This window comes from Watersipora subatra, chromosome 3 (assembly GCF_963576615.1).
Source record: "Watersipora subatra chromosome 3, tzWatSuba1.1, whole genome shotgun sequence".
In the NCBI taxonomy this organism is placed as follows: Eukaryota; Metazoa; Bryozoa; class Gymnolaemata; order Cheilostomatida; family Watersiporidae; genus Watersipora; species Watersipora subatra.
In genome coordinates, this window is record NC_088710.1 from 44,890,377 (window position 1) to 44,916,058 (window position 25,682).

Consider the following 25,682-nt stretch of genomic DNA (forward strand, 5'->3'; position numbering starts at 1 on the left):
TCAAAGTTTTGCTAATTTCCTGACTTTACAGTGTCAATGAGCTAGACTAACTACGTGACTGTACTGAGCCTACTTATAGCTATATTTTTAACAGCTACATTGGATGAGTTTTTACTTTTATAGAAGTTATCCCCTGGGGTTTCACGTTTTAGGGGTGTTTTTTGGTGACCAGACACTCTAAAGTGTTTTCCTGAAAAGGTATGTTTTTTTAGCTTGGTGCAGTGAATGAGGGCCAAACCTGTCTCATTGAGTTTCACAGAGTGGAAAGAGGTGTTCATGAGCTGTAGTGTAGCTCTTAGGGGCTGTTGAAGTCAGAAGTGGTGAATTTAGTCTGTGGTGATGAAGTGATAAGGAGTAGTTTGTTATTAATGTGTAAAATAAGTGTAAAATAAATGGGTGATGCGTGAATATACATGATAGTGAAACCCCTGGGGGTTTCACTATCATGATAGTAAAACCTGTGGGGGTTTCACCAATGATATGCAGCCCCCATGGGGGCTGTATATCATTGGTTTCACTATCATGTATTTTAAGATGTATGTGTATTTCAGAGTTATAGTGAGTAAGAGAATGATAGAAATTTAAGTTAACTCAGATTGATCAAAGAGAATGTCTAATAAAAATGGGAAAGAAATGAATGAATAGGCATTTCAGCATTTCAGAAGGAAAATAGATAATATAACTTTTCCACTGGCAAATCGCAAATGACAAATGGCGTACCGGTCTTCGCTAGTTCCGGGCCATCTGAAAGCGAATTAACTGTAGCTCAGTTATTTTAGCGCTACAGAGACCAACGACGATAGTAATAAAATAGACTATTATAGCGAGTCCACTAATCTTTTTTTATTAGATCAGAATGCGTTACCGTAATGACTGCAAGCGATATGGGAACAAGATTATCAGAAGAGACTTTGGTTTTAGATGAAACTAATGACTCGCGTAATGATGTCGAGCTGAGACTGAACGTATTTCCACCAAAAAGTGGCTTGCCTTCATTCGATCCGACTTCTTTGGCTGTCTTGGTTAGTTATTTTTCGTTGCAAGACCATCCTTTTATCTTGCTTCAGATTGCAGTTATGGTCATTTTTGACGGAATTGTTTTAAATTTTAAATAAATTGAACACTAGAATAATAATTGGCAATGCAGAATTGTTTGAGGGTTTCTATTAAGATACTGACTTTACAAAAACATGCCAGCATCTCTCAGTGTTTATTCGTATTTAACTTTCCTACTCCATCTCCTGCACTTATCTGGTAGTGCTTTATAATCAGCGAGATGCAGAATTATTTGGCAGTTGTACTGATCGTAAAATTTTCATTAAATTTATAGCTGGTCATAGCAAGGACCGGGGGTCATGTTTGAGCTCTCTTTTTATGTACCTGTTAATACAAGAACTATTTCTCCAGCATGGGTTTCTGTTATGTGCTATTGTTAGAGTTTATTTCTGGTGGTCTACTTGACAGAGGTTGGATTTGAATGAGTGATCTCTGAAAATAATTGTTTATTCTGTTTAGGTCTCTCCTTACGGGATTGTTGCCTACTGGTTAACTCGGTGTTTTTCCTTGTTCTGTGTCATATTACAGGCCTACTGCAAGTTTGGAAATGCTCAGGTAGAAATAAAGTCAGATGGATTCTCAAGGCTCGGATTCATCAATGATGGAGGTTAATCTTTTTATCATTATATATTTCATCAATATTTCAAAATTAAATATTTTTTTCTCTAATTTAAAATATTCAAAATTTATTTTGACTAGCGATCGGTTCTTTCATAGATTTTTAGAGATGGATTTTTGAATAGAAATTGCAATAGAATGGAAATGGTCTCAACACTGAAAATAGCATCTGCTAAACATTTTAGCAGATGGCTAACAGTGACATTATAAATTTGCAGAGGCGATTCCTTCGCTCACCTCTGGAGAAGTCAGGACAACTTCTATTTGTGACATGCTCGATTTGTTGAGGAAATCGGTGAGTTGTCAAATACCTGGGTATTTAGTTGTGCTCTAAATTTAAAGACAAGTTGCAAAGGAAATCAAACAAAATTATCTTAAAAGGGAAAAATCATATGCCGCCATTAAATGCATAGTCTCAAATTGCTTTCATTATCATTTGTGATTATTTTTGATGTTTGAGATTAATTGACTGCCAATATGTTTTAAGGCTAAATCAACAAAACTTGATCGCCGTTGAAACGCTCAGAAGAAAAATGGTTTGAAACAACGTCACTAATTGTCATCATTTCGATAGTTATCGGCGATTGCAGCGTTACACGTCGCTATTCTGTTGGTATCTTTGCAACTACGGACATCATAATATTTCTTTGGCTTGATTTTAGCACTTTTGCCGTGAACAAATTTTGTCGATTCTAATCTTGAAACATAATGGCAGCCAGACCATTTCAAGCGTCTAAAACAATCGCAAATGATACAAAAATAGCGATACTTTCTGATGGAACCAACTAAAATTTTTTGTAAGTTTCATCTTTAATATTATATCTGGCTGCATGTTTTAGTAGCTGTTTGTTTGCATACATTGACTGTGTCTCTTCTCTGTTTCATTTTTTTATTCGCTAACTAAGTTGACATCTTATTGTTTCATACTTGTTGCTCCTTCTTTGTGCAGTATCTCCCACTCCCTGGCTTTAGGTGCTTCTTGATCTCGTACACTTGCGCAGTTAGAGAACACATGTGGCGTTAGGATTCCATTGCATATATTTTATAATTCTCTGAGGATTATTGTAATTTTTGCTTTCATTTGAGTACGCAACGGTGCACGATTTATGAGTCGGGGAGAGGCCATTGACAGTGGCTGAGCGTATGCACCGTTAAAAACCTCGACTCAAGCTCATAACTACTAGTACCCTGACATTCCAGTGCACAGTGAGAGATCGTCCGATGTGATAACAAATGCACAATTATTATGCGATTAGGTGTTTTTTCATGTAGGTGGTAGTGCTAGTCTACCAAGCCGAAAATCGCGAGTTCCAAGCACATTGACAATACCCAAGAGTAATCACTTTTCCTAACCTTTAAGCGGGGCTTCGAACTGACAGATGGAAACCGCTCTTATTATTGTGAAGATTGTAATGTTGGCTACGATACCTGATCGCTTGTCTTATAACAAACGCACTAGGTCAATGCTAAAATCTTATGGATTCATTCTTGAATCACTTATAGAGTGATTACTGTTGCAGCCACATATCACTGAAAGCTGCATGTAGGTAATACATGTAACTTTCACTTTATAAATGTGTGTCGGACTAAATGATTGCCTATCTTAACCCCATTCTACAGTAGAGATTTTTTTATTATGTTTTCATGTTTACTCCTCCGAGGTATGCGTTAAGAGTCTGAAAGCACATTTAATGTTTCTCCTTCTGGCAACCCTGTGCACTTTTTAGTTCAAGTTTAATGTTGTAAGCTGTGGCGTGCTGTGACACATTCTTTGTTATTGTGTTAATGGCTGACTTTAAGGTAGCGCTGTTTTTTGCAGAAATTTGGAGCAGATTTTCATCTCTCGCAGAAAGATTGTGCTGATGCTGTTGCTTTTATAGAACTTATGGAATCAAGGCTATTACCAGCTGTGGTAGGTACTCATTTTACTCTTCTAAAAACTTCCAATAGTCAAGATTTGTCTTCTCTGCAAAGAAAAATGTTCGAAGTCTTTAAAGCTTGGTATATTCACCTACAATCTTTTGGCTGTTTAAATACGATTTTACTCCCTTATTGTAAATAGAAACTGAGGCTCCATTGCGCTGTGAAATCTCATGAACCTGGTCAGGTATGTCTGAGCCCTATGACAAAGAAGCCTTGATTGCTAGAAGCACTTGACTGCTCCCAAGAGCCAAAAAATTAAATTATAGCAGTGGCTGTACCTTGATGGAGCTAAAGGTCTTGTTTTATTTACATATTTATAGCTTTAAGTTTGTTGTTGGTTATAAACAGAATGGCAATACCGTCTGTATAATAACTAAACAGACAGTGAAATTTTCTGAAAATATTATAAGGTGACACATATCCTTAAATACAACAGGCTGAACCCGGTTCTTCATAGAAATGACAGAAATAAAAAATGCCACTGAAAGATAACAAATATATGAACACGGTCATGTGCTCGACATGGTCATGTGCTTGACACGGCCATGTGCTTGACGAGAACGAGTGAGAGCAATCCCTCGAATATCGAGTATGGTGTCTGCTGAACAGCATTTTTATAAGAGCGCTATTACACACACCAGCAACTAGCAATGTCCAGTCAAGATCACAGAGACATTGTTACACAAACAATGTCTCATGTTTGTGTCAGCCAATGATCTTGGCTGGACATGTCTGAATCCAGTGGTAAGGGAACCTCGACTACTGAAGACATGCCCAGTTGCAGAGAGTAATTTAAGGTTGGATATCATTCTTGTCAGCACCAGTGACCTTTTTGGGAATGGAACCCAATTTGTTGTTTGCAGGTCATGCACAACAGGCCCTGGCTGCTCAACTAGAAATAAGATGAAAGGAAGACCTTTTCAGTCATCTGAGAGAACAAGTCTACATGAGCAGACTTTGTATAAAAGCTGATACAGCTTTCACAATTGCAATATGCAAGGACTATAGTATATACTTAAGAAAAGGAACAGCCGGGTTCTGCATTCAAATTGGTCCCAGACACGCATAAAAACATCAAGTCACAAACCTGAAGTCATTCTGATTTTGCGAGCATGTATACAGACCTTTGGGATGTGAGGCTGGTTTAATTATGATCTTACATATGGTTAAAGTGCCTGACCTAGTTGGTCAAGATTCAATTCTTAAAAAGTTCTCCGGTAAAAAAGAACATCCAACCCTAAATCGCCCTTGCTGCTAAATCCATATCATTCAGCTATCTGACGGCAATAGTCTAACTGGGGTGCGTTTAGAAAAAACCAATTACATACCAACTTTTCAGTCGGCTGCTCTCAGACATTCTTGGACTTTTCTGTCATTTTATCCTAAGTAAGCTGTGTCATCACCCAAAACGGATGAATTGTGGGAAGTGACTCAAACCAACAATGCTCAAATTACTATATCTTAGATTGCTAGCAAGATGTTGTCTACAGTCTTTGAGCTAATGCTTTCACTTTAGCGAGTCGATCAGTTGGTTTCATTTTAAGCTTCATACCTACTGGCTGGACGAATCCAACTACCAAGAGTTCACAAGGGAGGCCTACGCATCAGCATTTCCTCTTCCTAACGCTGTGTTTCAGCCAAGATGGCGGAGGATGGCAGCAGCAACACATCTGAGCAATCTAGAGGGTGGCGGCGCCACGGTTGGTCAAGAGGAAGCTAATAAACGAGTAGGTTTTATGCATCACGCTGTAATGATCATTTGTAATGGGAGTGGTTTGTCTTTCATAGTACTGTACTAACAACTAGCAAAGTTCTGCTGTTCCTTCTTTCCCCTGATTAGACAAAGTTTACCTCAAGAATTGGGTCCGTGAAGTTTGTGTTCTGATTTCATTTCATAGTTGTTTAATCTGCTAACTCTTACCAACAGGGTTGGTAGGAAAAAATCCAATGATTTGAATCATTATTTTAACGCTACCATAATTTTTCTCCCAAAAAAATCGTGTTTTTTGTCACAAAAAAATTATGCTTTTTTTTCCGTAAAAAACCATGATTTTTTTTATAATTTTGCAAAAAATCAATCCTATTTGATGTGCATGTAACAAATCTATAAAGACTACACTGTCATGAATTAACAGGTGTAATGGAGATGATTGGCTTCATGTGTAGTACAATGCTACAGAAAGTCCTTTGAAGTTAGGACCTCTGAGTTTATTTAGTAAACTTCAAAGCAGAATTAATTACGAAGTAGCTACTGTAACTGGTACAGTTTCCCTCACTACTCCCTTTAATAAATGACATGACATCAAGCTCTTTACTGTAATCAGCTGGAGTGCATGCATTGAAGGAGTATACTCAACGTTGGACTTCGTTCATTGAAAAATGTATATAATAGTTTGCACATTATAATTTTATATGGCTGTTGAATGCAAGAAATATAAAAATCTTTCAAATTAAAGTGCAATGAAGTTTTGACTGCAATGAAATACACAGGCAATTTACATGAGCGAACATGAGTGAAAAAATCATAAACATCAAAAAAAATTAATTAAATTGGGTTAAAGAAAAAATCAGATTTGAAAAAAAGAATTTTTTGCACCCCTGCTCGCCAAACTTGTGTCTGATTGGCGAGTTGGTTGAAGGCTACTCTAGTAGTTTTCTCCTTAGTATGTCTTGTAATGGGATGTTTCCACAGGGTGGGGTACTAGGGTACTCGCAGGAGCATAACCTTCTATAACTGCTACATTCTCAGCTATTTTTCTCTTTAATGTGATCGATGTGATGTCATCCTATAGCTTGCAGCATCTCATTTGTAATATTAGCTAAACCATCTGATGGAGCTCTAGATTGTTAAACTCCATTAAATAACAGAGCTGTTGACAGTCTGTGTTTTTGAACAGATGAATTCTGAGAAGGGAAGAAAGAAATCTAAAACAAGCTGGGCAGCTGTCTTGATTTGACGAGCAATTCAGCTCCGTACGTTCAAAATTCATTAACCAGCCAATTGGCCAATCGAAATAATGCAAAACCAGACTGTAGGATGCAGTTATAATTAGTGTAAGGAACAAACAGTGTGTCTGCCTTGACATGGCTGACCAAGCTAGTCTAGGATTCTTGTACAATTTGGTGAACGCCTGTATTATCCCTTTTTCATATACAGTAGCTTGATATGAAGAGTTTGCTTTCTACCTATTCACTGTTCTGCATTCGTAAGCTTGCGCACAAATTCATGTATCGTTATATTAAAAAAAAAAAATACAAGTTGTTTTAGACATACGTAATATAATTTTCAGATGTAGCCGTAGCATTGATAAGGTTGGTCGGTGCAACTGTTTTATTGTTCCTGTTTTAGGTCTACCGAGATGCCTTTTGTTGTTTAAATAACTTATCTGATAAACTGGGAACTCAGCGCTATCTCTTTGGAACTGAGTAAGTAGTGTATATCATTATATCTTGTCCTGCATTGCTTTGTACTTTGGTTTATCATGTTATGATTTTGTGTTTATTTTTACGCTTAGTTTACAGAAAATCATTTAATTTAGTTACACTCTATAGGTTGTCCAACTGTCCTTTGCAGCGTTCGTAGGGCTATGGAACCACTTCATAACTTTGATTATGTCAGTCAGATGGGTAGAGTGTTGAATTTAGATTTTTGTCATGTTGTTATATTTTCTAACAGTATTTCGAGGGCAGCTATTTTAGCCTTTAGGATTTGATACTGCTGTTGGATAGAATTGAAAATTATATAGCGGCTGGCGACTATCATTATGACTCAATTGTCTTTGAGAGATTTTTTCCTTACAGAAGTTATTAATATAGATAATACTTGCAGCTGTCAAACCCGTATCTAGAAACCATCAAATGGAGGGACCTTACTGTTGTGAATTATATGTAATAGGAAATTTGCAATTTATATATTTTATGACAGAAAACTTGTTACTACATTGTCAGTAGAATTAATGTTCATTAATTGGAAATACTTCACTGTTAAAGCCCTAGTGAACTTACAGTTTGACTCTTTAGTTTTATGTTGTGGTACCATTGGTGACCCGATTACCCCAGCTTCTCCATGCTATTGCAAATGTCAAGCCTTCTCCTCGGTATGTGATGAAAATTTGGAGCAAGCTTTGATTTGTTTCCTTTGTTATATTGCATACAAAAGCATTTATCATTCATTTTTCATGGTGCATATTGTAGGAATTACGCATCCTGCTGATTAACAATAGCTACAAACACTATAGATGGGGCAACTCCAAGTTATACCAAAGTTGGCTGCACTTGTCACTATTTTACATGTACATAATGCATTCTCATTTGTTATTCTATGGGATTTTAAAATAAGAGTTAATTTATGCATTGCAGGCCAACAGCAGCAGATGCCATAATGTTTGGATATCTCGCGCCCCTACTACATATCCCCTTCCCAACAAACAAACTCAAAGGCTATCTAGAAAGCTATCCCAATTTGTCCAATACAGTTAACCTTATAAAGCGAATTTATTTCACAAAGACCGAAGTAGGTGAGAATTTAGCTTATAACACGCGCTTAGTGTAACGACACGTTTCGAACATATCAGCATGTTTTTAGGGTCAACTTTGTTTATCCGTGACCTTCTGTGCAACAACTGCTCAATATGCCGGTAGATAGTTTTTCTTCCAGCTCTTTACATACCTATCATATCCTTTACTCTGCATTACCGTGCGCACACCCATTTGTCACACAGTTGAGAAACGAGGCTCATACAAGCTTGTCATAAGTGTTCATTTTGAGTACTTCGAACAGACTATGCTTGTGGGAGCTCAACCGCTATGTCCTAGATGAGCTTGTTGTGAGGGAAACTAAGGCTATTTGGAAGTAACTGACTTTCGTATATCCTGCCCTTGATATTGCATAGTAAAAGAAAATTTTTCTGTGCTTTCAACAATGAATAATCGTATTTTGAAAACTTACAAATGAATTATATGGTATGTGTATGAATTATGGTATGTGTATGAATTATGGTATGTGTATATGGTATAGTATGAACTGTATGTGACATTTGGTTTACAGCTTTGAAAGCAGCAGAGCAGGAAGTGAAGGAAACGCCCGTTGTTGAGGATTTGGAGTTTCCTCATGAAAAGCGTAATACATATATAGCTGTAGTGTTTGGAATAACTGTAATGGTGACATACGTGTTACTGCGAGGAGTTATCTCTATCAAAATAGAGGATGACATTGATTGAACAAGTTGATATGGCTGCATTTGGACTTTTATTTTCTAAAACATCTCATTTTTGGTTTTGAATATTGGCTAATTTTGGTAGTCATTTACAAATGCTTAAATGCTTTTTTTCAACAGTTCAGCTTAGAAATGGTTGTCTAATTCCTATAAATATGTATTTTAAATATTATGTACAAAAAATACACTCGGTCATCTGTGAAAACCCCTTCTACTCATGCAAACTGTAAAGCACCCTGTGCAGTCCTTTCGATCTTGTCTTCCCATTGTAACCTCTTCAGCGTGATTCCAAGCATCAATGCCCGAAGAACCTAAAATATTGACTATAAATTATTTCAGCAGAAATCGTAGGTTAATCCTAGCCTAAAGTAAGAGTCAACAGACGGGTCGTGTTACTCCTGCCCTCACACGAGGATTTTCATCTAAGGTTCGTCACTCCAACAATTACAATACTACTCTATAAAATCATTTGGGAAGAATCCATCATAAATTTTGTGACTCCATCAGGTTTGGGATATACAAAAGCAGGTGCTTGAAGTAAGCGCACAAGAGTTGAATGGTACCAGATATCAAAGTCTTCAACGCAAAATGTATTGAAGACATTTTAGAACATCCTTGTCATACATAAGTTGCACTTACGTTAACATCAAAAAGAGGACAAACAAGTTCCAAAGTGCTATAAAAATCCTAAGCTGACGCAGGCTTTGGAGAAACTCTCGGATTTTGTCACCTATAAATGTAAAAAAGATCGTCAGTTGGATCAGTGCCTCCTGCGGGAGGACCAATGGCACTTTCAACAACTGGTTTGCATTAACAGAATGTCATAGCGATGCCTTGTTTTTGTCACACCGCCTCACTACAGGTATGCAGCAGGGAACATATGGCTAAAGGCTAACAAATATTTAATACAAACAGAATGTGTCAACATGATGTGTAATTCAATAGAGTCATGCTATTTTGATTCCATTGACAATCTGTTATTTTTATACCGTAAGGCTATTAGGACAGAAACCACAATACATGAATGAATTTAATTCGCTCGAATCCTTATTTCTGCAATTAGGGCTACCTGGTCCAGCTTGGTACTTTTAGATGAACCTATATTATTTTTATATTATTTCTAATTAGAATGTAAATGAAATAAGGATAAATAAAGATAGTACTAGTAATAATAAAACCTGAGCCTTCCTGCATTGCTAGCAATCCATCTTGAAATCAGGTCACATAGATAAATAGGTTAATAGATGGAACTAACTTCAAGCTACCTTTATTGTTTATAAGACAACATTATAGGTATTCCAGTTAGTAGTTATTGGTAGCAAGAGACCAGAGTTCAAGACCAGTTTCCAACAGTTCCTTTTTAATAGATGCATAATTATGTCGGAAGCAAATAACATGGTGCTCTGTTTATGCAGCATTAAGCGCTGTCACAAAATGGTTTACCGGTATGATTATTTACCAGTTTATAACCAAAATGAGTAAAATGCGTAGTAGTGTAGCATACCAGTAGAAGGATCTCTCACTATTTCTATAAATCCATGTTCATCTGGTTTCTTCTTACTGAAATATAAACTTCAATGAATTTTTTCATGTGGTTAATGATTTGGCACAGCCATCAACATAGTGTGAACAGTTTTAGCACAAAATCCTAGGTAATTTTAGTCAAAATTACACTTGCTGTTTTAAGGAGATAATAGCGCAGGCATATAAAGATTAACGATCACACAGGTTTCACCCCATTAGAAATATGTGCTCTACCAACTAAAAACATACCATAACTTTAACTGTAGTAACTACAGTTAAAACTAAGTTACCAGTTTGTGACTATTCATTTATATTGATATAATTTATAGGTTGCTACAGTAATGATATACACAGCCCCCACATGGGGGCTGTATATCATTGGTTACAGTGACTGCAAGTGTTCACCATAAGAAATAGAATTATTTTGAACATGCTGAGATATTGGCTACTCACAGGTTGAAGTTCAAGATTGCTCCCGCATTCACCAACAGTGTACTACAATAAAAAAGCACATTTTGAGAAAAATTGGAAATAACTAAAAGTAGCAAGATTACAATAACGTTTAGCCCGCTATCTAAAACCAAATCCGTGTGAAACTAGCTAAATCCATTAACTACTATCATGCATCTATTGCATAAGCTTAGAACTTTCATCATAAAGCTTTAAACAATATATAGTTAAACTAATTCAATTAACCATTAGCCTGATAGGCTTACCACATCGATATTAATGGCCATTAATGTTTGTATTATCGAAAGGTTATAGTTAAGTAACAGGTATTATGCCATGAAAATCAACATCGTTGATATTGTTACGCACCAAGCAAGAACAATATCAGAAAGCATCCGTGCCTAGTTTTGTTTCGTTAATTGACGGAGTTCTATGTTATTATTAGGACAACAAATCATTAGAAACAAATTCATGAAAATGTTACGTAGACCATAATAGTTTGAGAGCTCAAAGGATTGAGTAGCGGCGACGAGAGTTTATGACAAATTTGCAAATTACAATAAAAAGATACTGAGCTACAATGTCTCTTAGCGAGGCCAATTTTAGAGCAAAAAACCTTTTATTTAAAAGGCACGAATGCCTCTATCCCGCCTCGCTATTTAAATATCTTGTTTGCATTGCCGCCTCGTAAATAGGTAAATTCAACTTGTAATAAAAATCATAGCCGAGCTATCGCTTTTTCGAACAGTTGATTATAGTTTTATAGGTAAGTTCAATAGTTATGACTTTTATGTTTTTTTTTGTGTTGGGCAGTTACAATGTATTCTAGTTGCTATGATTTTTATTCGTTATGTTTTAATTCAGTTCTCACCTCAAATACATTTTAGATCATACTATTAAACTTATGCCACTTTAAATATGGTTGTTTAATTGATTAGGTGTGAAACTAGACATTCAACTTACCAGAAGTTGATGCTTACGCTGTAATTAGTGAATTGGGCTTGTTCAGACCTGTTAGTGCAGTAGCATTTCATTAGTCAATTACTGTGGACGTGCTGAATGACTTCGCGTATCGTTGTTCTTGCATTCAAGTGGAATAAACTCTCACGAGTGAGGGACTTTCTTACAATTGTTTCGGCTATTTCATTCGAACAAACTAGTAATATCACAGTGAAATTATCCGTCATTGTACAGTGTTATGAGAATAGTAACTCAAGAGACTTTATTGACTGGTGGGATAAATTGGAGTTAGTTGCTAAGTTGTAGAAGATTGAGGATTTGTCATCTTTTATGCCAGTATTTCTGGTTGGACCAGCCTTTTCCGTGTATAAGCAATTGTCAGAGGAAACCAAGAATGATTACAAGTTACCAAACACAGATGCTGATAGCATTTAGTGCAAACAATTTCAATGCATGTGATAAACTACGACGGAGAGTACTAAGAGACCATGAGACAGTAGATGTTTACTTGGTGGACTTGCGCCAATTAGCTTCGCTGATGAGTCAAGATCAAGCCGAACCCTTAATGAAATGTGCATTTATGTCAGGATTACCAGCGGATATCTCAGCACAGCTGAGGTCTGTCAGTTCGATGGAAAAACTTAAACTTGGTGACCCAAGCAAGAACAATGCTGGCAACAAGTAATAGAGTGAGTGAGAAATCGATGTGTGCGGCTGGACATGTGCAGCCGTGTAGAGAGTAAAGAACTAGTCATCCTCTTGGATGCTGGCAGTGTTGTCAGCTAGGGCATGTTTTGCATACGTGCAGGCAACAAAAGCCACAGCAGGGAAATGCAATTAGGGGAGCATCATCAGTGGCAGATGTCTTTCTCAACAACTAAAAAGTTATCGGCCAGGATAACATGCTGTTTCTATTAGTGTGCTCAACACTGCCATTCAAACACTGAGGGAAAGTAATCTGTTGTGCTGCAGTCTGCTTCTCAGCAGTTGAACCTGGCATTTTTGGTCCAAAGCGTAAGTTGATGTTGAATGGACATGTCACTATGTGCATGGGAGAAACTCTAGTGGCTGCAAAGGTATCTGGGCTGACATTGATAGATTTGCGTTGCTTGATAGCACCTTAGCTCGTTTGCAACTCTGGAACGATTTTGGCTGCGGATGTAATTGATAAGCTTGGTTGGATAACTATCAGAGACTACAGGAAAGTACCTTTTAGCATCACTAGCCGGCTGGAAGCATTAAATAAAAATAGTGGAGTTGCGAGCTTACCAGATAGTGAGATACTTGAGAGTTTAGTAATAGAGAACAGTGATTGTCAGGACTATATCATGAAAATGAAAAGTGAAGAGCCAGAATTAAACAACATGTGTGGAAATTATTTGGTGCCAAAGCATTCTCGTGACGAGTTAGACTCCGAGGTTAAGTAGTTGGATTGCAGATGGCTAGCTTCAACATCGCAATTAAACAATTCATGAAAAGGTGACAAAAGTCATACCACTGATGGCAGCTTCACAACCGAATAGACCAAGGGAAATCTGACCAGTAATGGATTTCAGCAACAAGCTCAACAACTATATTAATAGCCATTGTGGTGCTGATGTTTGTATATGCTAAGAGAAAGCTTGTGAGTTGTGAATGCTAGGTGTCAATGCTAGTATATTGGATCTCAATAAGGTGTACTTGCAGCTGGATTTGAAGCAAGATTTGCAGAAATTTCAAGCTGTCAAGTACAATGGTGTGTTGTATGTCATGACACGAATGGCATTCAGATTAAACAATGCGCCAAAAATCGTGTCCAGAGTACTGGCTTGAGTTTGGTCTCTTGATAAGTTCATTGATCGTGGAACTGAGCACTATATCGATGACATAATAATCAATGAGAGTGTTGTGCCAAATCACCTGTTGAAGTATGGGCTAGTTACAAATGAAGCAGTAGTGGTGGATGATGCACGGGTGCTAGGGCTAGGTGTCTCACATTAACAAATGGCACATACATTTGGCGGAGAGATGGACTGTTGCCAATTTAAGTGATGATGTGCCCAAAAGGGAGCTATTTTCAGTATGTGGCAAGTTGGTTGCCCACTATCCAATTGTTGGTTGGACGTGTGTGGCTTGTGCTTATATAAATTGGTTTTCAAAATAAATGTTGCCATAGCCAAAATGTACCCATTCTAGCTATCATTCTGACATTCATATTTAGAGGTATCGACATCCAATCTAGGTTGAATAGCTTAATTATGTAAACAGTAGCTGCTTCTTTATGATCTTTTGTGATAGGGGACAATATCATTCATGAAAGTTTCTCTCCATGTACCCCATCTAGATGATCTAAATTGTAGAGAAAGGCGGGCAAATGGGGCCAAAAGTCACATTTTTGCAAATATGACACAAGTACAAGCTCTAGGATTGTAAAACTTTTTCTATAAATAGCTTAGTGTGTTCTATTCTACTGAAATGTACAATGGTTAATCTTTCGCCAACGCTACCAAAATTTCTACCAAAATCACATATATATATATATATAGTACATAATGGCTGGTAACATTTACATTTTGTATGAGATAGTTGTAAATGTCAATAAAACTCTCACCTTTTAATTTTTTTTTACTAAGTAATGGTAAAAAATGACCTTAACCTTAGATGTTTTTAGTGATCTAAAGAAAACAAATCAAACATGTAACTCAGCATATGGGGCTAGACCCAACTTGCTCCATCACCCAACTTGCCCCATCTTCCCTATATTGTAGGATTTTGAAAAAAATGAATTCATGTACCAAACTTATAATTGTTAACTTTGTTTATTTAGAGTAATATATTCTGAGTATGGTAATAACACAACGTGTTTCATGGAGGAACAACAAGCAACTAACAAAAAAAACATGGCCGCAACGAACAAAACATGGCCGCTACGAACAAAAACATGGCCGCTACAAAAAACAGATTGTCTTCCCTTAAGCAAAGGGGAATAAACTCCCATACAAAAACAAAAACCCAAAACTACATGTACACAATATCCTACACACCCCCTTAGTTGCAGGGTCCTTTGTTTTTTTTTTCTTTATAAAAGAAATAGACAAACCAAAAAGTGTAAAAACATCACACACAAACACTAAATCCTAATCTAGCATTTCCCAAACCGGCACCTATGCTACACCTAGTTTCGAGCGGAGTTCGTCGTATCGAGGTCGTGGGACAGGTTTGGTGAGTATGTCCGCTATCATCTCTACAGTGGGACAGTGTACAGTTTTTATATGCAGACTGTTGACTTCTTCTCGCACATAATGGTAACGGACATCCATATGTTTGCTTCTTTTCGTAGTCGCACTGTTATTTGCAATGCATATGGCAGAGGTGTTGTCGATGTACAACGTAAGCGGTGTGCACTCACATCCTGTTATATCCAAGTATAGTTGTCGGAGCCAAGCAGCTTCTCTTGTGGCGTCAAAAGCTGCTACATACTCTGCCTCGGCGGTCGACAGAGCAACAACACTTTGTCGCTTACTTAACCATAGGACTGGTCCTCCTGCATACATAAATACAACACCTGAAGTTGAATGACGAGTGTCATCATCAGCCCAGCTTGAGTCTGAATAGCCGACTGGTTTAGAACCGGACCTGGAGTAGCTGATACCGAGCTCTGGAGTAAACTTCAAGTACCGGAGCACTCTTTTAGCGGCAGTTAAGTGGGTTTCTGTTGGCGCGACTGTAAATCTACTGAGAACACTCACTGCATAAGCGATATCAGGACGAGTGGCAGTTGATAGATAGAGCAGACTACCAATGAGCGACTGATAGAGAGACTTGTCCGCAGGCTGACTGCCATCATCGGTACATAGTTTCACATCCATGGTCATTGGTGTGTGTACGGGGTTGCAGTCATACATCTTGTACTTCCTCAAAGTTTGATAGATGTAGTTAGGCTGGTACATCTTCAGTGACTCATCGTTTACTGCAACACTGATACCTAATACATAGTGAATCGGACCGAGGTCTTTCATTTTGAATTTCTGACTGAGCGATGACTTGATGTCATGCATAGACTTTTCACTATCACTAAGTATTACAATGTCATCTACATAAACAGCCAACAATGTTTGTTGACCACCGTCATTTCGTATGTAGACACACTGATCAGCAGACGACTGAGAGAACCCTAGTGATTTGAGATATTGATCGAGCACTAGATTCCAGCAGCGGGGGGATTGCTTCAATCCGTAAAGAGAACGCTTTAACTTGCATACCAAGTTTTCAGATCCAGGAGTGACAAAACCCTCGGGCTGTGTCATATAGATGTGCTCTGCTAGTTCACCGTTAAGAAATGCGGTGACGACGTCCATCTGGTGAATTATCATGTTTCGACTGAAGCCATATGAGAGCAGTGCACGCAGTGACGTTCGGTGCACAACAGGAGCGTATGTCTCATCGAAATCAACCCCCTGTTGCTGTGTGAAACCTCGAGCTACGAGCCTAGCTTTGTAACGATCTACGGAGCCATCAGAGTTACTCTTCAGCTTGAATACCCATTTACAGCTAACAGGCTGTCTACCTGGTGGTAACGGTACGAGATCCCAGGTATTCATATCAATGAGAGACTTGTATTCTTCGTTGGCCGCCCGCACCCAGTGGTTAGCCTCCGGACATGACATCGCATCAGCAAAACTAGAAGGCTCACTGAAAACATTATCAGTGGGTGCATGATGCTCAGCATTATTACAGAATTCATCGATACCAAACCGTATTGGCCTCTTAGTGTCGCGACTTGAGCGTCGGAGCTCACCAGGCAAGCTCACTCCATCATGAGGGGACAAGTCTAACATGAGCGTATCGGGTTCTGACTTACCGGCCTGTGGGATACCGAGCTTACTTTCATCACATATGACATCACGTCGTACTACAACCTGCTTACTCACAGGATCATACAGTCTATAAGCTTTCGACTGCTCACTGTAACCAACAAACATCATAACATCAGCTTTGACATCTAACTTCTGACGCAGCTCGTCGGGGATATGCGCATATGCTAGAGAACCGAATACACGAGTGTTACTAATGTTGGGTTTCTTACCATACCAACGCTCATAGGGAGTGATATGATCTCGGATAGCAGCAGTAGGTAAACGATTACGCACATATACAGAGGTAGCAATAGCTTCAGCCCAGAATGATTTAGGAACATCAGCTTCTATAATCATTGCTCTGGCTGACTCACACACTGTACGATTATATCGTTCGGCACACCCATTCTGCTGAGGTGTATATCTTGCTGTCAGCTGGTGTTGAATACCGTTTACTCTGAGAAAGTCACTAAACTGGTGTGATAGGTATTCACCCCCTTGATCACTACGTAACGTGGCTATCCTATTGCCGGTCTGGGTTTCTACCTTAGCCTTATAATCCTGAAATGCACTAAACACATCTGATTTGTTACATAGAAAGTAAACATGAGCATATCTAGAAAAATCATCAATAAAGCTGACAAAATATTTTCTACCACCTAGAGAATTTGTTTGCATTTCACCGCATACATCTGTGTGAACTAACTCTAATGTTCGCTTTGACTTGATACCACTAGACTGAAACGGCAATCTCGCCATTTTACCCTTAACACATGAGCCACACAGATCGAAGCTTACACTAGATAAATCTGCGCCATCTACGAGGGATTCGTTGTGAGCACGTTTTAGAGTGCTGATACCTGCATGAGCAAGCCGTTTATGCCAGATATCTATACCTGATGCTACATTGGCAGTGTGATCGATATCAGCTAGATCAAGATAATACAGTTTGTTTACCAGTGTACCCTTAGCAATGACCATGCTTCTCTGATTCTTGACCCAACACCGATTACGACCAAACTGCACTACATAGTCATTCTGAGTGGCTGCTTTGACTGAGAGTAAATTACCATTAAGAGCAGGTACATGTAAAACATTCTTGAGAGTTACAGTGCGTTGCTTAGTCTGACTTACCCGCACAGAAAGTCTTACACTACCTCTGGCGATGCCCTGAACTTTCGAACCATCAGCGACCGTCACATACTCTGGATTATCGAGCGTAGTGTACTCTGTGAATACATCCTTAGTCTGGCACATATGACTGCTAGCACCACTGTCTATAACCCACGGCTGTTGTACAGCATCATCATTGACAGCAGATTTGCTTTCTGGTACCAAGAAGGCTATTTCATCATCTGCTGAGGCAGTTGATGCTAGGTGTTGTGTGTAGCCACCACGTCCTCTGTACCTTCCACCACGACCTCGGCCGCGACTTTTGTTCTGTGGACAGAACCTCATATAGTGATTAGGGCTATTACAGATATAGCACCCCCTGACTTGTGAGCTATCGGCAGTTTTGGCTTCAACTGATAGAGCAGCATCAGATTTAACATTATGACTGGTGCTGCTGGAGATGCCGGCAGTTGCTGGTAATCTTTGTTCCTCCGACCGCTTTTGTTCCTCGTTAAGAAGAGCGTTCGATACGAATTCGAGAGTGAGTCTATCACCATGAGCCTCTAACGCTGTAACTAATGTGTCAAAACTCTCTGGCAAGCTACCTAATAAGGTCACAACTTGGTCCTCTTCACTTACTGGTGCTTTTATCGCGGCTAATTTGTTTGTGATTTCCTTCATATCCTTTAAATGGCTCTCGATGGACGCATTCTCACTCATAACTGTCCTGAAATATTTCTTCTTAAGGAACAAGCGGTTTGCGAGACTGTCTCTTTCGAAGTGCGATTGCAACTTTTCCCATGTGTCTTTTGCATCCTCACACTCTGTTATGAGATATAACAGTTCATCACTTACAGAGAGCACAATGTGACTGTGTGCTTTAGCTCTGCCACTCTGATACTGCTTCTTGTCATCTGCTGAAGCACTAGATCCAGGTGCTGTCTCAGAACCATCTACATAGCCAAACAGTCCTTTTGCAGTTAAGAGGTGTTTAGCCTTAAATTTCCATGTAGGATAGTTGTCTTTGGTGAGTTTGGTAATTTCTAGCTTATCACCCATCTTTATGTCAGCAGCACTGGGCCCATAACCTGTTAACTTTGTTTATTTAGAGTAATATATTCTGAGTATGGTAATAACACAACGTGTTTCATGGAGGAACAACGAGCAACTAACAAAAAAAACATGGCCGCAACGAACAAAACATGGCCGCTACGAACAAAAACATGGCCGCTACAAAAAACAGATTGTCTTCCCTTAAGCAAAGGGGAATAAACTCCCATACAAAAACAAAAACCCAAAACTACATGTACACAATATCCTACAATAATCATTAAGAATTACTAAGCCTCGCGAACTCTCATATAATGTATACCTGGGCAAAAGTGCTTTTGTTTAAAGGACTGTGCATTCACTGTGCTTTCACAATGCATTGCATGACATACATATGCTACCAAAAAGTCAACTTTCACAAAATAAATGGTATTGCTCTCTATCATAATAGAGGTCAAAGTAATTGTCGACAAACGTTGAAGTTGGATTGAACATCTACTCGTTTGTTATGAGTCTCCACATGATAAAGAAATCATGTATCAACATGGATCACAAGGTCGTTGGGATGTCATGTTGGCGCTTCTTCACAGCATTGGTGACCGTTTCTTTTAGATGAGTTCTACAGTTGTCTGAAGCTCTCCAATCATACCTATTAATAGTCATTAGAATATAACAAAATACCATAAGAGTTATTTGTGACAGTGAAATCAGATTACAAGGGTGCGAAGGTGGTGAGGTCAATTAATTGACTGTGAAGCTTGATCGGCTTTCAGTATGTTTGTGGTACACTCGAAGCAGCAATCATCTGTCAAGTGTAACAACAACGTTTTCATTGCAACTTATAGGGGCTTTCGGAGAGACTAGAGGTGTGGTCACACAGAAACCGAAGCAGCTGTCAATGTTGGAAGCTTTAGCTATAGTAGCTAAAGTAACCAAACTGGACAGCTTGCAACTGAATGGGTTTGGTCATCCTCAATTTGGTTCGATTGGCGGAGGAATAACTGAAGTTGGTGTTTGATAGAACAACATGTTAGGCTTTATTAGCGAATATAATGTTCTCTTTATATCCTTCAAGTCATAAATGCAAAAAGATAATATTGGCATATATCATTTTCCGTGTTACCAAGCTGGGAAAAAATTGCATGATAGCCTACAAATGGAATCACATATCAATGAAGCAAGAAATAGCTGGAATGGCATTGATTTCTGAAGTTCGGTTTGGTCTTGCATTGTCACTTGGTATAAACTTTTGTCGGTTCGGCCAAGATTTGTGCATTTTAGAAGCTTCGGTCGCCATTTGACCACACCGTTGATCTCAAGTTCCTATAGGAAGGTATGAAGCAATGTAATACTCTGCTGCTGATGTTCTCTACATTGAAATCAGTTTTCGCTGTTGTAATATATATTTGTGATGAAGCTTCGAAGCGAATGTTGTTATAAAAGCTAATATGATAACTTCATAATAAAACCAATGAAGCTTGTTTATTAGATTAAAATAGTTAAGAGAGCAAAAAGTTGCACAAACTGTAGGTGTTCGTAACATCTTTATTTCAGTTGCTATTTTTCAGCTTTTTACAGGTATTTTTTTGGAAGTTAAGGCTGTGACATTTTATAATAAGCTGTATTTACATGTACGTACATGACACATGATACGCGTATAAAGCTCTAATGAAAATTGATTGATTTATATTTATTTATTCATATTAGTGATCTTATTATGGGTTATATGTTCTGCAGATCTAAAAATTAATTTTTTAGCAAGTACCCTTTTTTGTCAGTCTCAATTACAAATTGTAATTTTGACGTTTATTAAATATTGAAAATAATTGATGTTTATTCTCATTTACAAATTTAACATGCTTAGTTTATGGCTCCGCTTAAATATCTGTTAGAAGAAATTCTTGACTGCAAATAGTTACTTTTTTGTTAGATTTTGTGTATTTTCCTTCTTACTTGCTATATTAGCGGAGGCAACAATTTTTTTTCAGTGTTAGCAAAGTCCTCACAATTTAATGCTAGTAAAATCATATGGACAAAGGTTAACTTTAGATTCTTGCATCAATTAGTTATGAAGTACGACACCAGTCTTCAAACATGTCCAAATCAGTTTTTTCTTATTCCAGTCGTAATTATGCGCCGTGACTAGTGATGTTGGCATAGGCAGCGCTCAATTTGCTTCGTCGATCAACATGACTGCCGCCAGTATAAGGTATGAAATATAAATTACGATTCTCAATACATAGGCATTACAATTGTTTTGGTCCATGATGGCTATCTTCCAGAAGCATAAGCTCTCTTTCAAACTAGAAATATATTCATTTGGATCATAACCTTTGTGGTCCATTCCAATTTGTATCATACCCTTTGTGGTCCATTCCAATTTATATCATAACCTTTGTGGTCCATTCCAATTTATATCATAACCTTTGTGGTCCATTCCAATTTATATCATAACCTTTGTGGTCCATTCCAATTTATATCATAACCTTTGTGGTCCATTCCAATTTATATCATAACCTTTGTGGTCCATTCCAATTTGTGGACACTGTTAAAACTTTAGTCATTCGTTTGCTGTTGCAACTACCATCTTACTTTTGCTGAGAGGAACTCTTTCAACTTTAGTAGGTAATTGATTAATATTAAGTAATTTAATGCATTATTGGTAAATTGATCCTTTGAATGTTCTAGCTGAAAGCCTTGTGATGGTAGACAAACCATTGACCAAATTTATCTGGGCTTGTCTATGTGGCAAAACAAGCACACTCAAACACACACGCGTTACTTTTGCGGCAGTTGGTTTTGAGGAGCTGTTTGATGACAATTTTATTTGGTTTTATTACAGTCAAGGCACGGCTGCGCGTTTGGTCGAAGTAAAAAATATTCTAGTGAATGCTCTTGGAGAACTCAACTCTATCTGGGATGATATCGGTTTACTTGAGGATCAAAAGGAGAAGAGGCTCGATTTGGCATTCATGTATATCAGGTATGTCCACAATAGGTCTTTGCTCTTTACAATATTGATGCTAAAGCCTGGTTCCCATATCGATTGCGAGACTCCGGCGGTAACATGCGCAGCAAACGCTTGCGGTGCTAGACTCGGTGGGATCTGTTCACATAAAAGCCACATCGTTAATAATATCATAAACATAATTGCGTAATCAAATAAAATGTTTGCTCGCCATGCCGTTCCTATAATGGTGACCTTTACCCGAACAGTGCATTTCGGGAAGGTTTTGCCTGCGGCCGTTTGCGAAATTTGAACAGCGTTAAACTATTGCGATGCCGCCGGCAACTACCGGCGGTCCATGGCGGTACTCGGCGCATACGTTCCCATTTCATCGCTCATAGTCTGCGGTGCTGTCGCCGGTGCTTTGCGACGTATATGGGAACCAGGCTTTAGAAAGCTTTTGAGATTGTGAGGTTTTGACGCCATATTTAACGGCTAAACCTGGTGCTCTAAAATGTTTAACTATGTAGAGTAATTGGAAAAAGATTTTGCTCTTTGAATAATAGAAATGCTTAGAAAGCTCAAATGATTTTTGCTATTAGGTAAATGAAAGAGTTTAACTTTCGTAGTTTATCTACTCTCTCGTTATCTCTGGCCAGTTTTACATTTTACTAGTTCATTACCACCAATCTCCTCAGCAGACGCTGTTTTGGTTACAACTAGATGCTACAAACTTCCATGAATGGTAGATACCCGCATTAGCTTTGATGGTATTTTATGATTGTCACATTTCTGCATTTGCGTCGATTGCAGCGTTTGCTGCTTATTTGCTCTTGTTTTCCAATATGATTCATCTTGTTTTAGAAATCTCATAGAAGAAATGGTAACGGAGGACGAAAGGAGAAGAAACACATTGAAAGAAAATATTGAAATATATAAGAGTAAATTATCTACTCTCTGCGCCGAATTGGGTGTCGCACCTATTCAGGTTTGTTTCCTGTTTCTTCTGTTGTTTTATAGAAATGCAGTGTATAATCTATATGCCATGTTCATTTACCTAAATAAACTATCAAATTGACGAGTTTGTTAACAGAAAATGAGAGTTTCAGATGATGGCATGTTTTACACAATTCACTTATCTCATTTTCGATTACCACCTTTTTAACTAAAGCACCGTACATGCGCAAATTGCTGACACTGAAACTTTATTATTCTATGAATTTGTACAAGGACTAAATTTCCAGTTATAATTTTGTTTATGGGTGCTATTTTTAGTGCAGGCAAGTTTGCCATTGCCAAGTACAATTTGGAGATGATTAAAAAAATCCTTTAATTCATCGGCTCAATTGTTTCAAACAGCTGGTTGAGAGGTTGTTAGAAATGAGCCCTCAACATTCACAATTGCTCTTCATTTTGCGTACTGTCAAACTCGGATAACTTGCTCTCGGATAGCTCGAACACATGGTTAACTCAAACGGATTTGTTTGGCCCGTTCCCACGCAATGATAAATTGCTTTAGATAACTCGACCTTAACTTCGTAAACTCGAACAGTTTTTTGCCCAACAGCTACAAAAACGGTTGTTATCGCTTCAGAATATCACTTTATTTCAAGCCATAGAGATAAACATCAAATTTTAGTAGTTCTTAGGCGTCATTATCACCACTATCAGCTAAATATTTTTCGCTAACGACTTTTCTAAAGGCTTGCAAAAAATCAAATTTTACCAAACATCTGCCTGGGGATAGCTTTTCGAAAGCGAGGAGAAGTGCGGTAACCTTCAGATAAACTTAAAGAAAAATCAGCAAAATTGTGCTTTTGCTGTTCATGTTGATCTGTTTTCAGGGTCTATCCATAAAATTTGTATTCTGAAACCTTGGAATGCTCACTAACATTCTACTCATTGCTCAACATGTATTTCACGATTTTGATATGTTTTCTTAGCATGAGGGAACATATGTTCTGCTTAGACTTTATTTTAGGAGAGACTTTTCCCAAACACACTAAAAAGGAAAGAGCTCCTACAGAAAAAAGTTATTAAAGCCTCAAAAATTGTTAATTGTCCTCTCCTGTTCCAGAAGACTACTCCTGAGATTACCATGTTTATATTTCATTAAAATGTATGCAAGTGTCAGTACTAACAATCCTATTGCAGCCAGTGGCGAGTCGGCTGTGCGAAGTAGAAGCGGAGCTGAAACAGAGCGTCTCTTGCTGGGAAAAAGAGAAGGAAAAGCGTCTGCGGGAGCTCTATGAGTTAACGAAGATCGAACAGGCCCTGTGTGACTCGATGTATATGACGCCCACATACATCTCTCGAGATTCTGTGCCTTCCACCGCAGTCTTGCAGCAACTGCAGAAGAGAACTGATGAACTCGCTGCTGAGAAGGTAGCAGCCACTTTTATCATTTCATCAATATTATCATATTGAAGTTTTATCACATGTTGCGTGTAGATTTGTATTGCTCGATGCATGGAAAACTGTTAAGGGTTGTTAGTGGTTAAAGGAGCTGGCTGTAAGATGCCTTTCCTTTATCATGCTTATGGATTACTAGGATGCTGATAAGTTTATGATTACCTCTATGTACCAGTTTTTTAAAGTGAAATGTCACATTTGTCACATTCCTTTATTTGACTCTAAAGGAGTTTCCAAAGTAAAACATTCAGAGTTATTTTGAAACACGGCAATTTTATTAGTAAAAGTGAAAACTACAAATAAACTTTAAAGAATATAGAAGTATAACATATCAAACATGTGTAAGTTAAACTTGTGTAAGTTAAACACGTGTAAGTTAAACTTGTGTAAGTTAAACATGTGTAAGTTAAACTTGTGTAAGTTAAACATGTGTAAGTTAAACTTGTGTAAGTTAAACTTGTGTAAGTTACTGTAACATTCGCCTAGTTTAGCGGTGCATATTTATATCAGCACCTCAAAGCCTACGCATCGCCAAACATTTATTCACATGTATCTATAAAGTCAACCAATAATAAAAACCTTTAACATATTACTCTATTAATTTAGTTTTTACCCATAAATTATCTTTTTCACATTTATTTTTTATATAAGCCTCTATAATGAGTTTGATATGATGCTACATGCAATGTTTATTAAGGAATTGTTTGGGCTGGTGAAGGAAGTGATCAGGTTTTGCTAGGTGTAGGCTTATGTCGTTGTTAACATCTGAAGCAGATCTCGTATCAAATTAATTTGATGTGTAGAAGTTTCAATGTTTAGATGTACAGTAATCTCAGTAACTGGAGGGATTTCACAGGCCCAAAATATGAGCGATATCTACGTATTGTATTTTTTTTAAATTTTGAATAAATATTTATCGCATGAAGTACTGAAATTGCAAAAGATGAACAGCGAAGTAGCGAGTGATTACTGTATACATATTATAACTCTACATCCTATCAATATTGTTTTGTTTCTAGCTCGGGTCATGTATAGCCGACAGCAAGCTAAGGCACGAGTGATTACTGTATACATATTATAACTCTACATCCTATCAATATTGTTTTGTTTCTAGCTCGGGTCATGTATAGCCGACAGCAAGCTAAAGCACGAGTGATTACTGTATACATATTATAACTCTACATCCTATCAATATTGTTTTGTTTCTAGCTCGGGTCATGTATAGCCGACAGCAAGCTAAGGCACGAGTGATTACTGTATACATATTATAACTCTACATCCTATCAATATTGTTTTGTTTCTAGCTGGGGTCATGTATAGCCGACAGCAAGCTAAGGCAGTCATTATCAGTCTTACAGGTTTAATGTTTTTCTTTTTCACAACCAGCGCAACTTGCCAGCATTTCTACAGACAGCTAATACATTTGTTTTGTAGTGAGGCTAACATTTTCATAATCGATATATCTATTGAATTGTATCGATAATTTCTTTAGATTTTGCAGTTAAAATTATTCAAACTAAATGCTGGCAATTTTTCTTACAAATAGATATTTGTAAGAAAAATTTCAACCATTTGGGT

General features: G+C 37.9%; 3 protein-coding genes across 7 annotated transcripts in view; 2 read left to right on the top strand and 1 right to left on the bottom strand.

Moving 5' to 3' along the window:
- The first annotated feature begins 871 nt into the window (after positions 1–871).
- LOC137391041 (metaxin-3-like) lies at positions 872–8,833 on the top strand. Of its 2 annotated transcripts, none has more exons than XM_068077381.1 (8): positions 872–1,022; positions 1,585–1,663; positions 1,893–1,969; positions 3,494–3,586; positions 5,142–5,324; positions 6,947–7,023; positions 7,957–8,114; positions 8,645–8,833. In XM_068077381.1, the coding sequence occupies exons 1-8, from the start codon at positions 885–887 to the stop codon at positions 8,815–8,817; spliced, it is 978 nt and encodes a 325-aa protein (XP_067933482.1). In that variant the 5' UTR covers positions 872–884; the 3' UTR covers positions 8,818–8,833. The 2 variants fall into 2 exon arrangements, with proteins under 2 accessions (XP_067933482.1, XP_067933483.1); XM_068077382.1 differs by having other exon boundaries at positions 7,957–8,110; positions 8,645–8,776.
- A 161-nt stretch (positions 8,834–8,994) lies between these two features.
- LOC137391042 (small integral membrane protein 7-like) lies at positions 8,995–11,292 on the bottom strand. Its single transcript, XM_068077384.1, has 5 exons — positions 11,157–11,292; positions 10,791–10,832; positions 10,318–10,373; positions 9,453–9,543; positions 8,995–9,124 (listed from the first exon to the last, which is right to left on the bottom strand). Exons 1-5 carry the CDS (start codon positions 11,180–11,182, stop codon positions 9,109–9,111), a joined length of 231 nt encoding a protein of 76 aa, XP_067933485.1. The 5' UTR covers positions 11,183–11,292; the 3' UTR covers positions 8,995–9,108.
- Positions 11,293–11,421: 129 nt separating this feature from the next.
- LOC137391100 (protein regulator of cytokinesis 1-like) overlaps positions 11,422–25,682 on the top strand; it is a 63,486-nt gene continuing 49,225 nt past the window's right edge. For 3 of the 4 annotated variants that reach the window (XR_010978106.1, XM_068077458.1, XM_068077460.1), the window contains exons 1-5: positions 11,422–11,553; positions 20,869–20,954; positions 21,588–21,728; positions 22,557–22,680; positions 23,847–24,077. Coding sequence is in view for 3 of the 4 variants with exons in the window: in XM_068077458.1 (XP_067933559.1) it covers positions 20,935–20,954; positions 21,588–21,728; positions 22,557–22,680; positions 23,847–24,077 (516 nt within the window). In the remaining variant the exon portion in view is untranslated. Of the gene's footprint in view, positions 11,554–19,746; positions 19,775–20,868; positions 20,955–21,587; positions 21,729–22,556; positions 22,681–23,846; positions 24,078–25,682 lie in introns of those variants that run through there. The other variant, XM_068077459.1, reaches the window with a different exon arrangement.

Bases quoted from the DNA above. Each gene is read 5' to 3' on its own strand.
- LOC137391041 (XM_068077381.1), top strand. From the start codon at position 885: ATGGGAACAAGATTATCAGAAGAGACTTTGGTTTTAGATGAAACTAAT. The intron at 5,325-6,946 runs GTAGGTTTTATG...TTCCTGTTTTAG, and splicing joins AAGAGGAAGCTAATAAACGA to GTCTACCGAGATGCCTTTTG. The intron at 8,115-8,644 runs GTGAGAATTTAG...TTTGGTTTACAG, and splicing joins TTTCACAAAGACCGAAGTAG to CTTTGAAAGCAGCAGAGCAG.
- LOC137391042 (XM_068077384.1), bottom strand. From the start codon at position 11,182: ATGCTTTCTGATATTGTTCTTGCTTG. The intron at 10,374-10,790 runs GTGAGTAGCCAA...TTTATATTTCAG, and splicing joins GCAATCTTGAACTTCAACCT to TAAGAAGAAACCAGATGAAC. The intron at 9,544-10,317 runs GTATGCTACACT...TTACATTTATAG, and splicing joins AGTGAGAGATCCTTCTACTG to GTGACAAAATCCGAGAGTTT.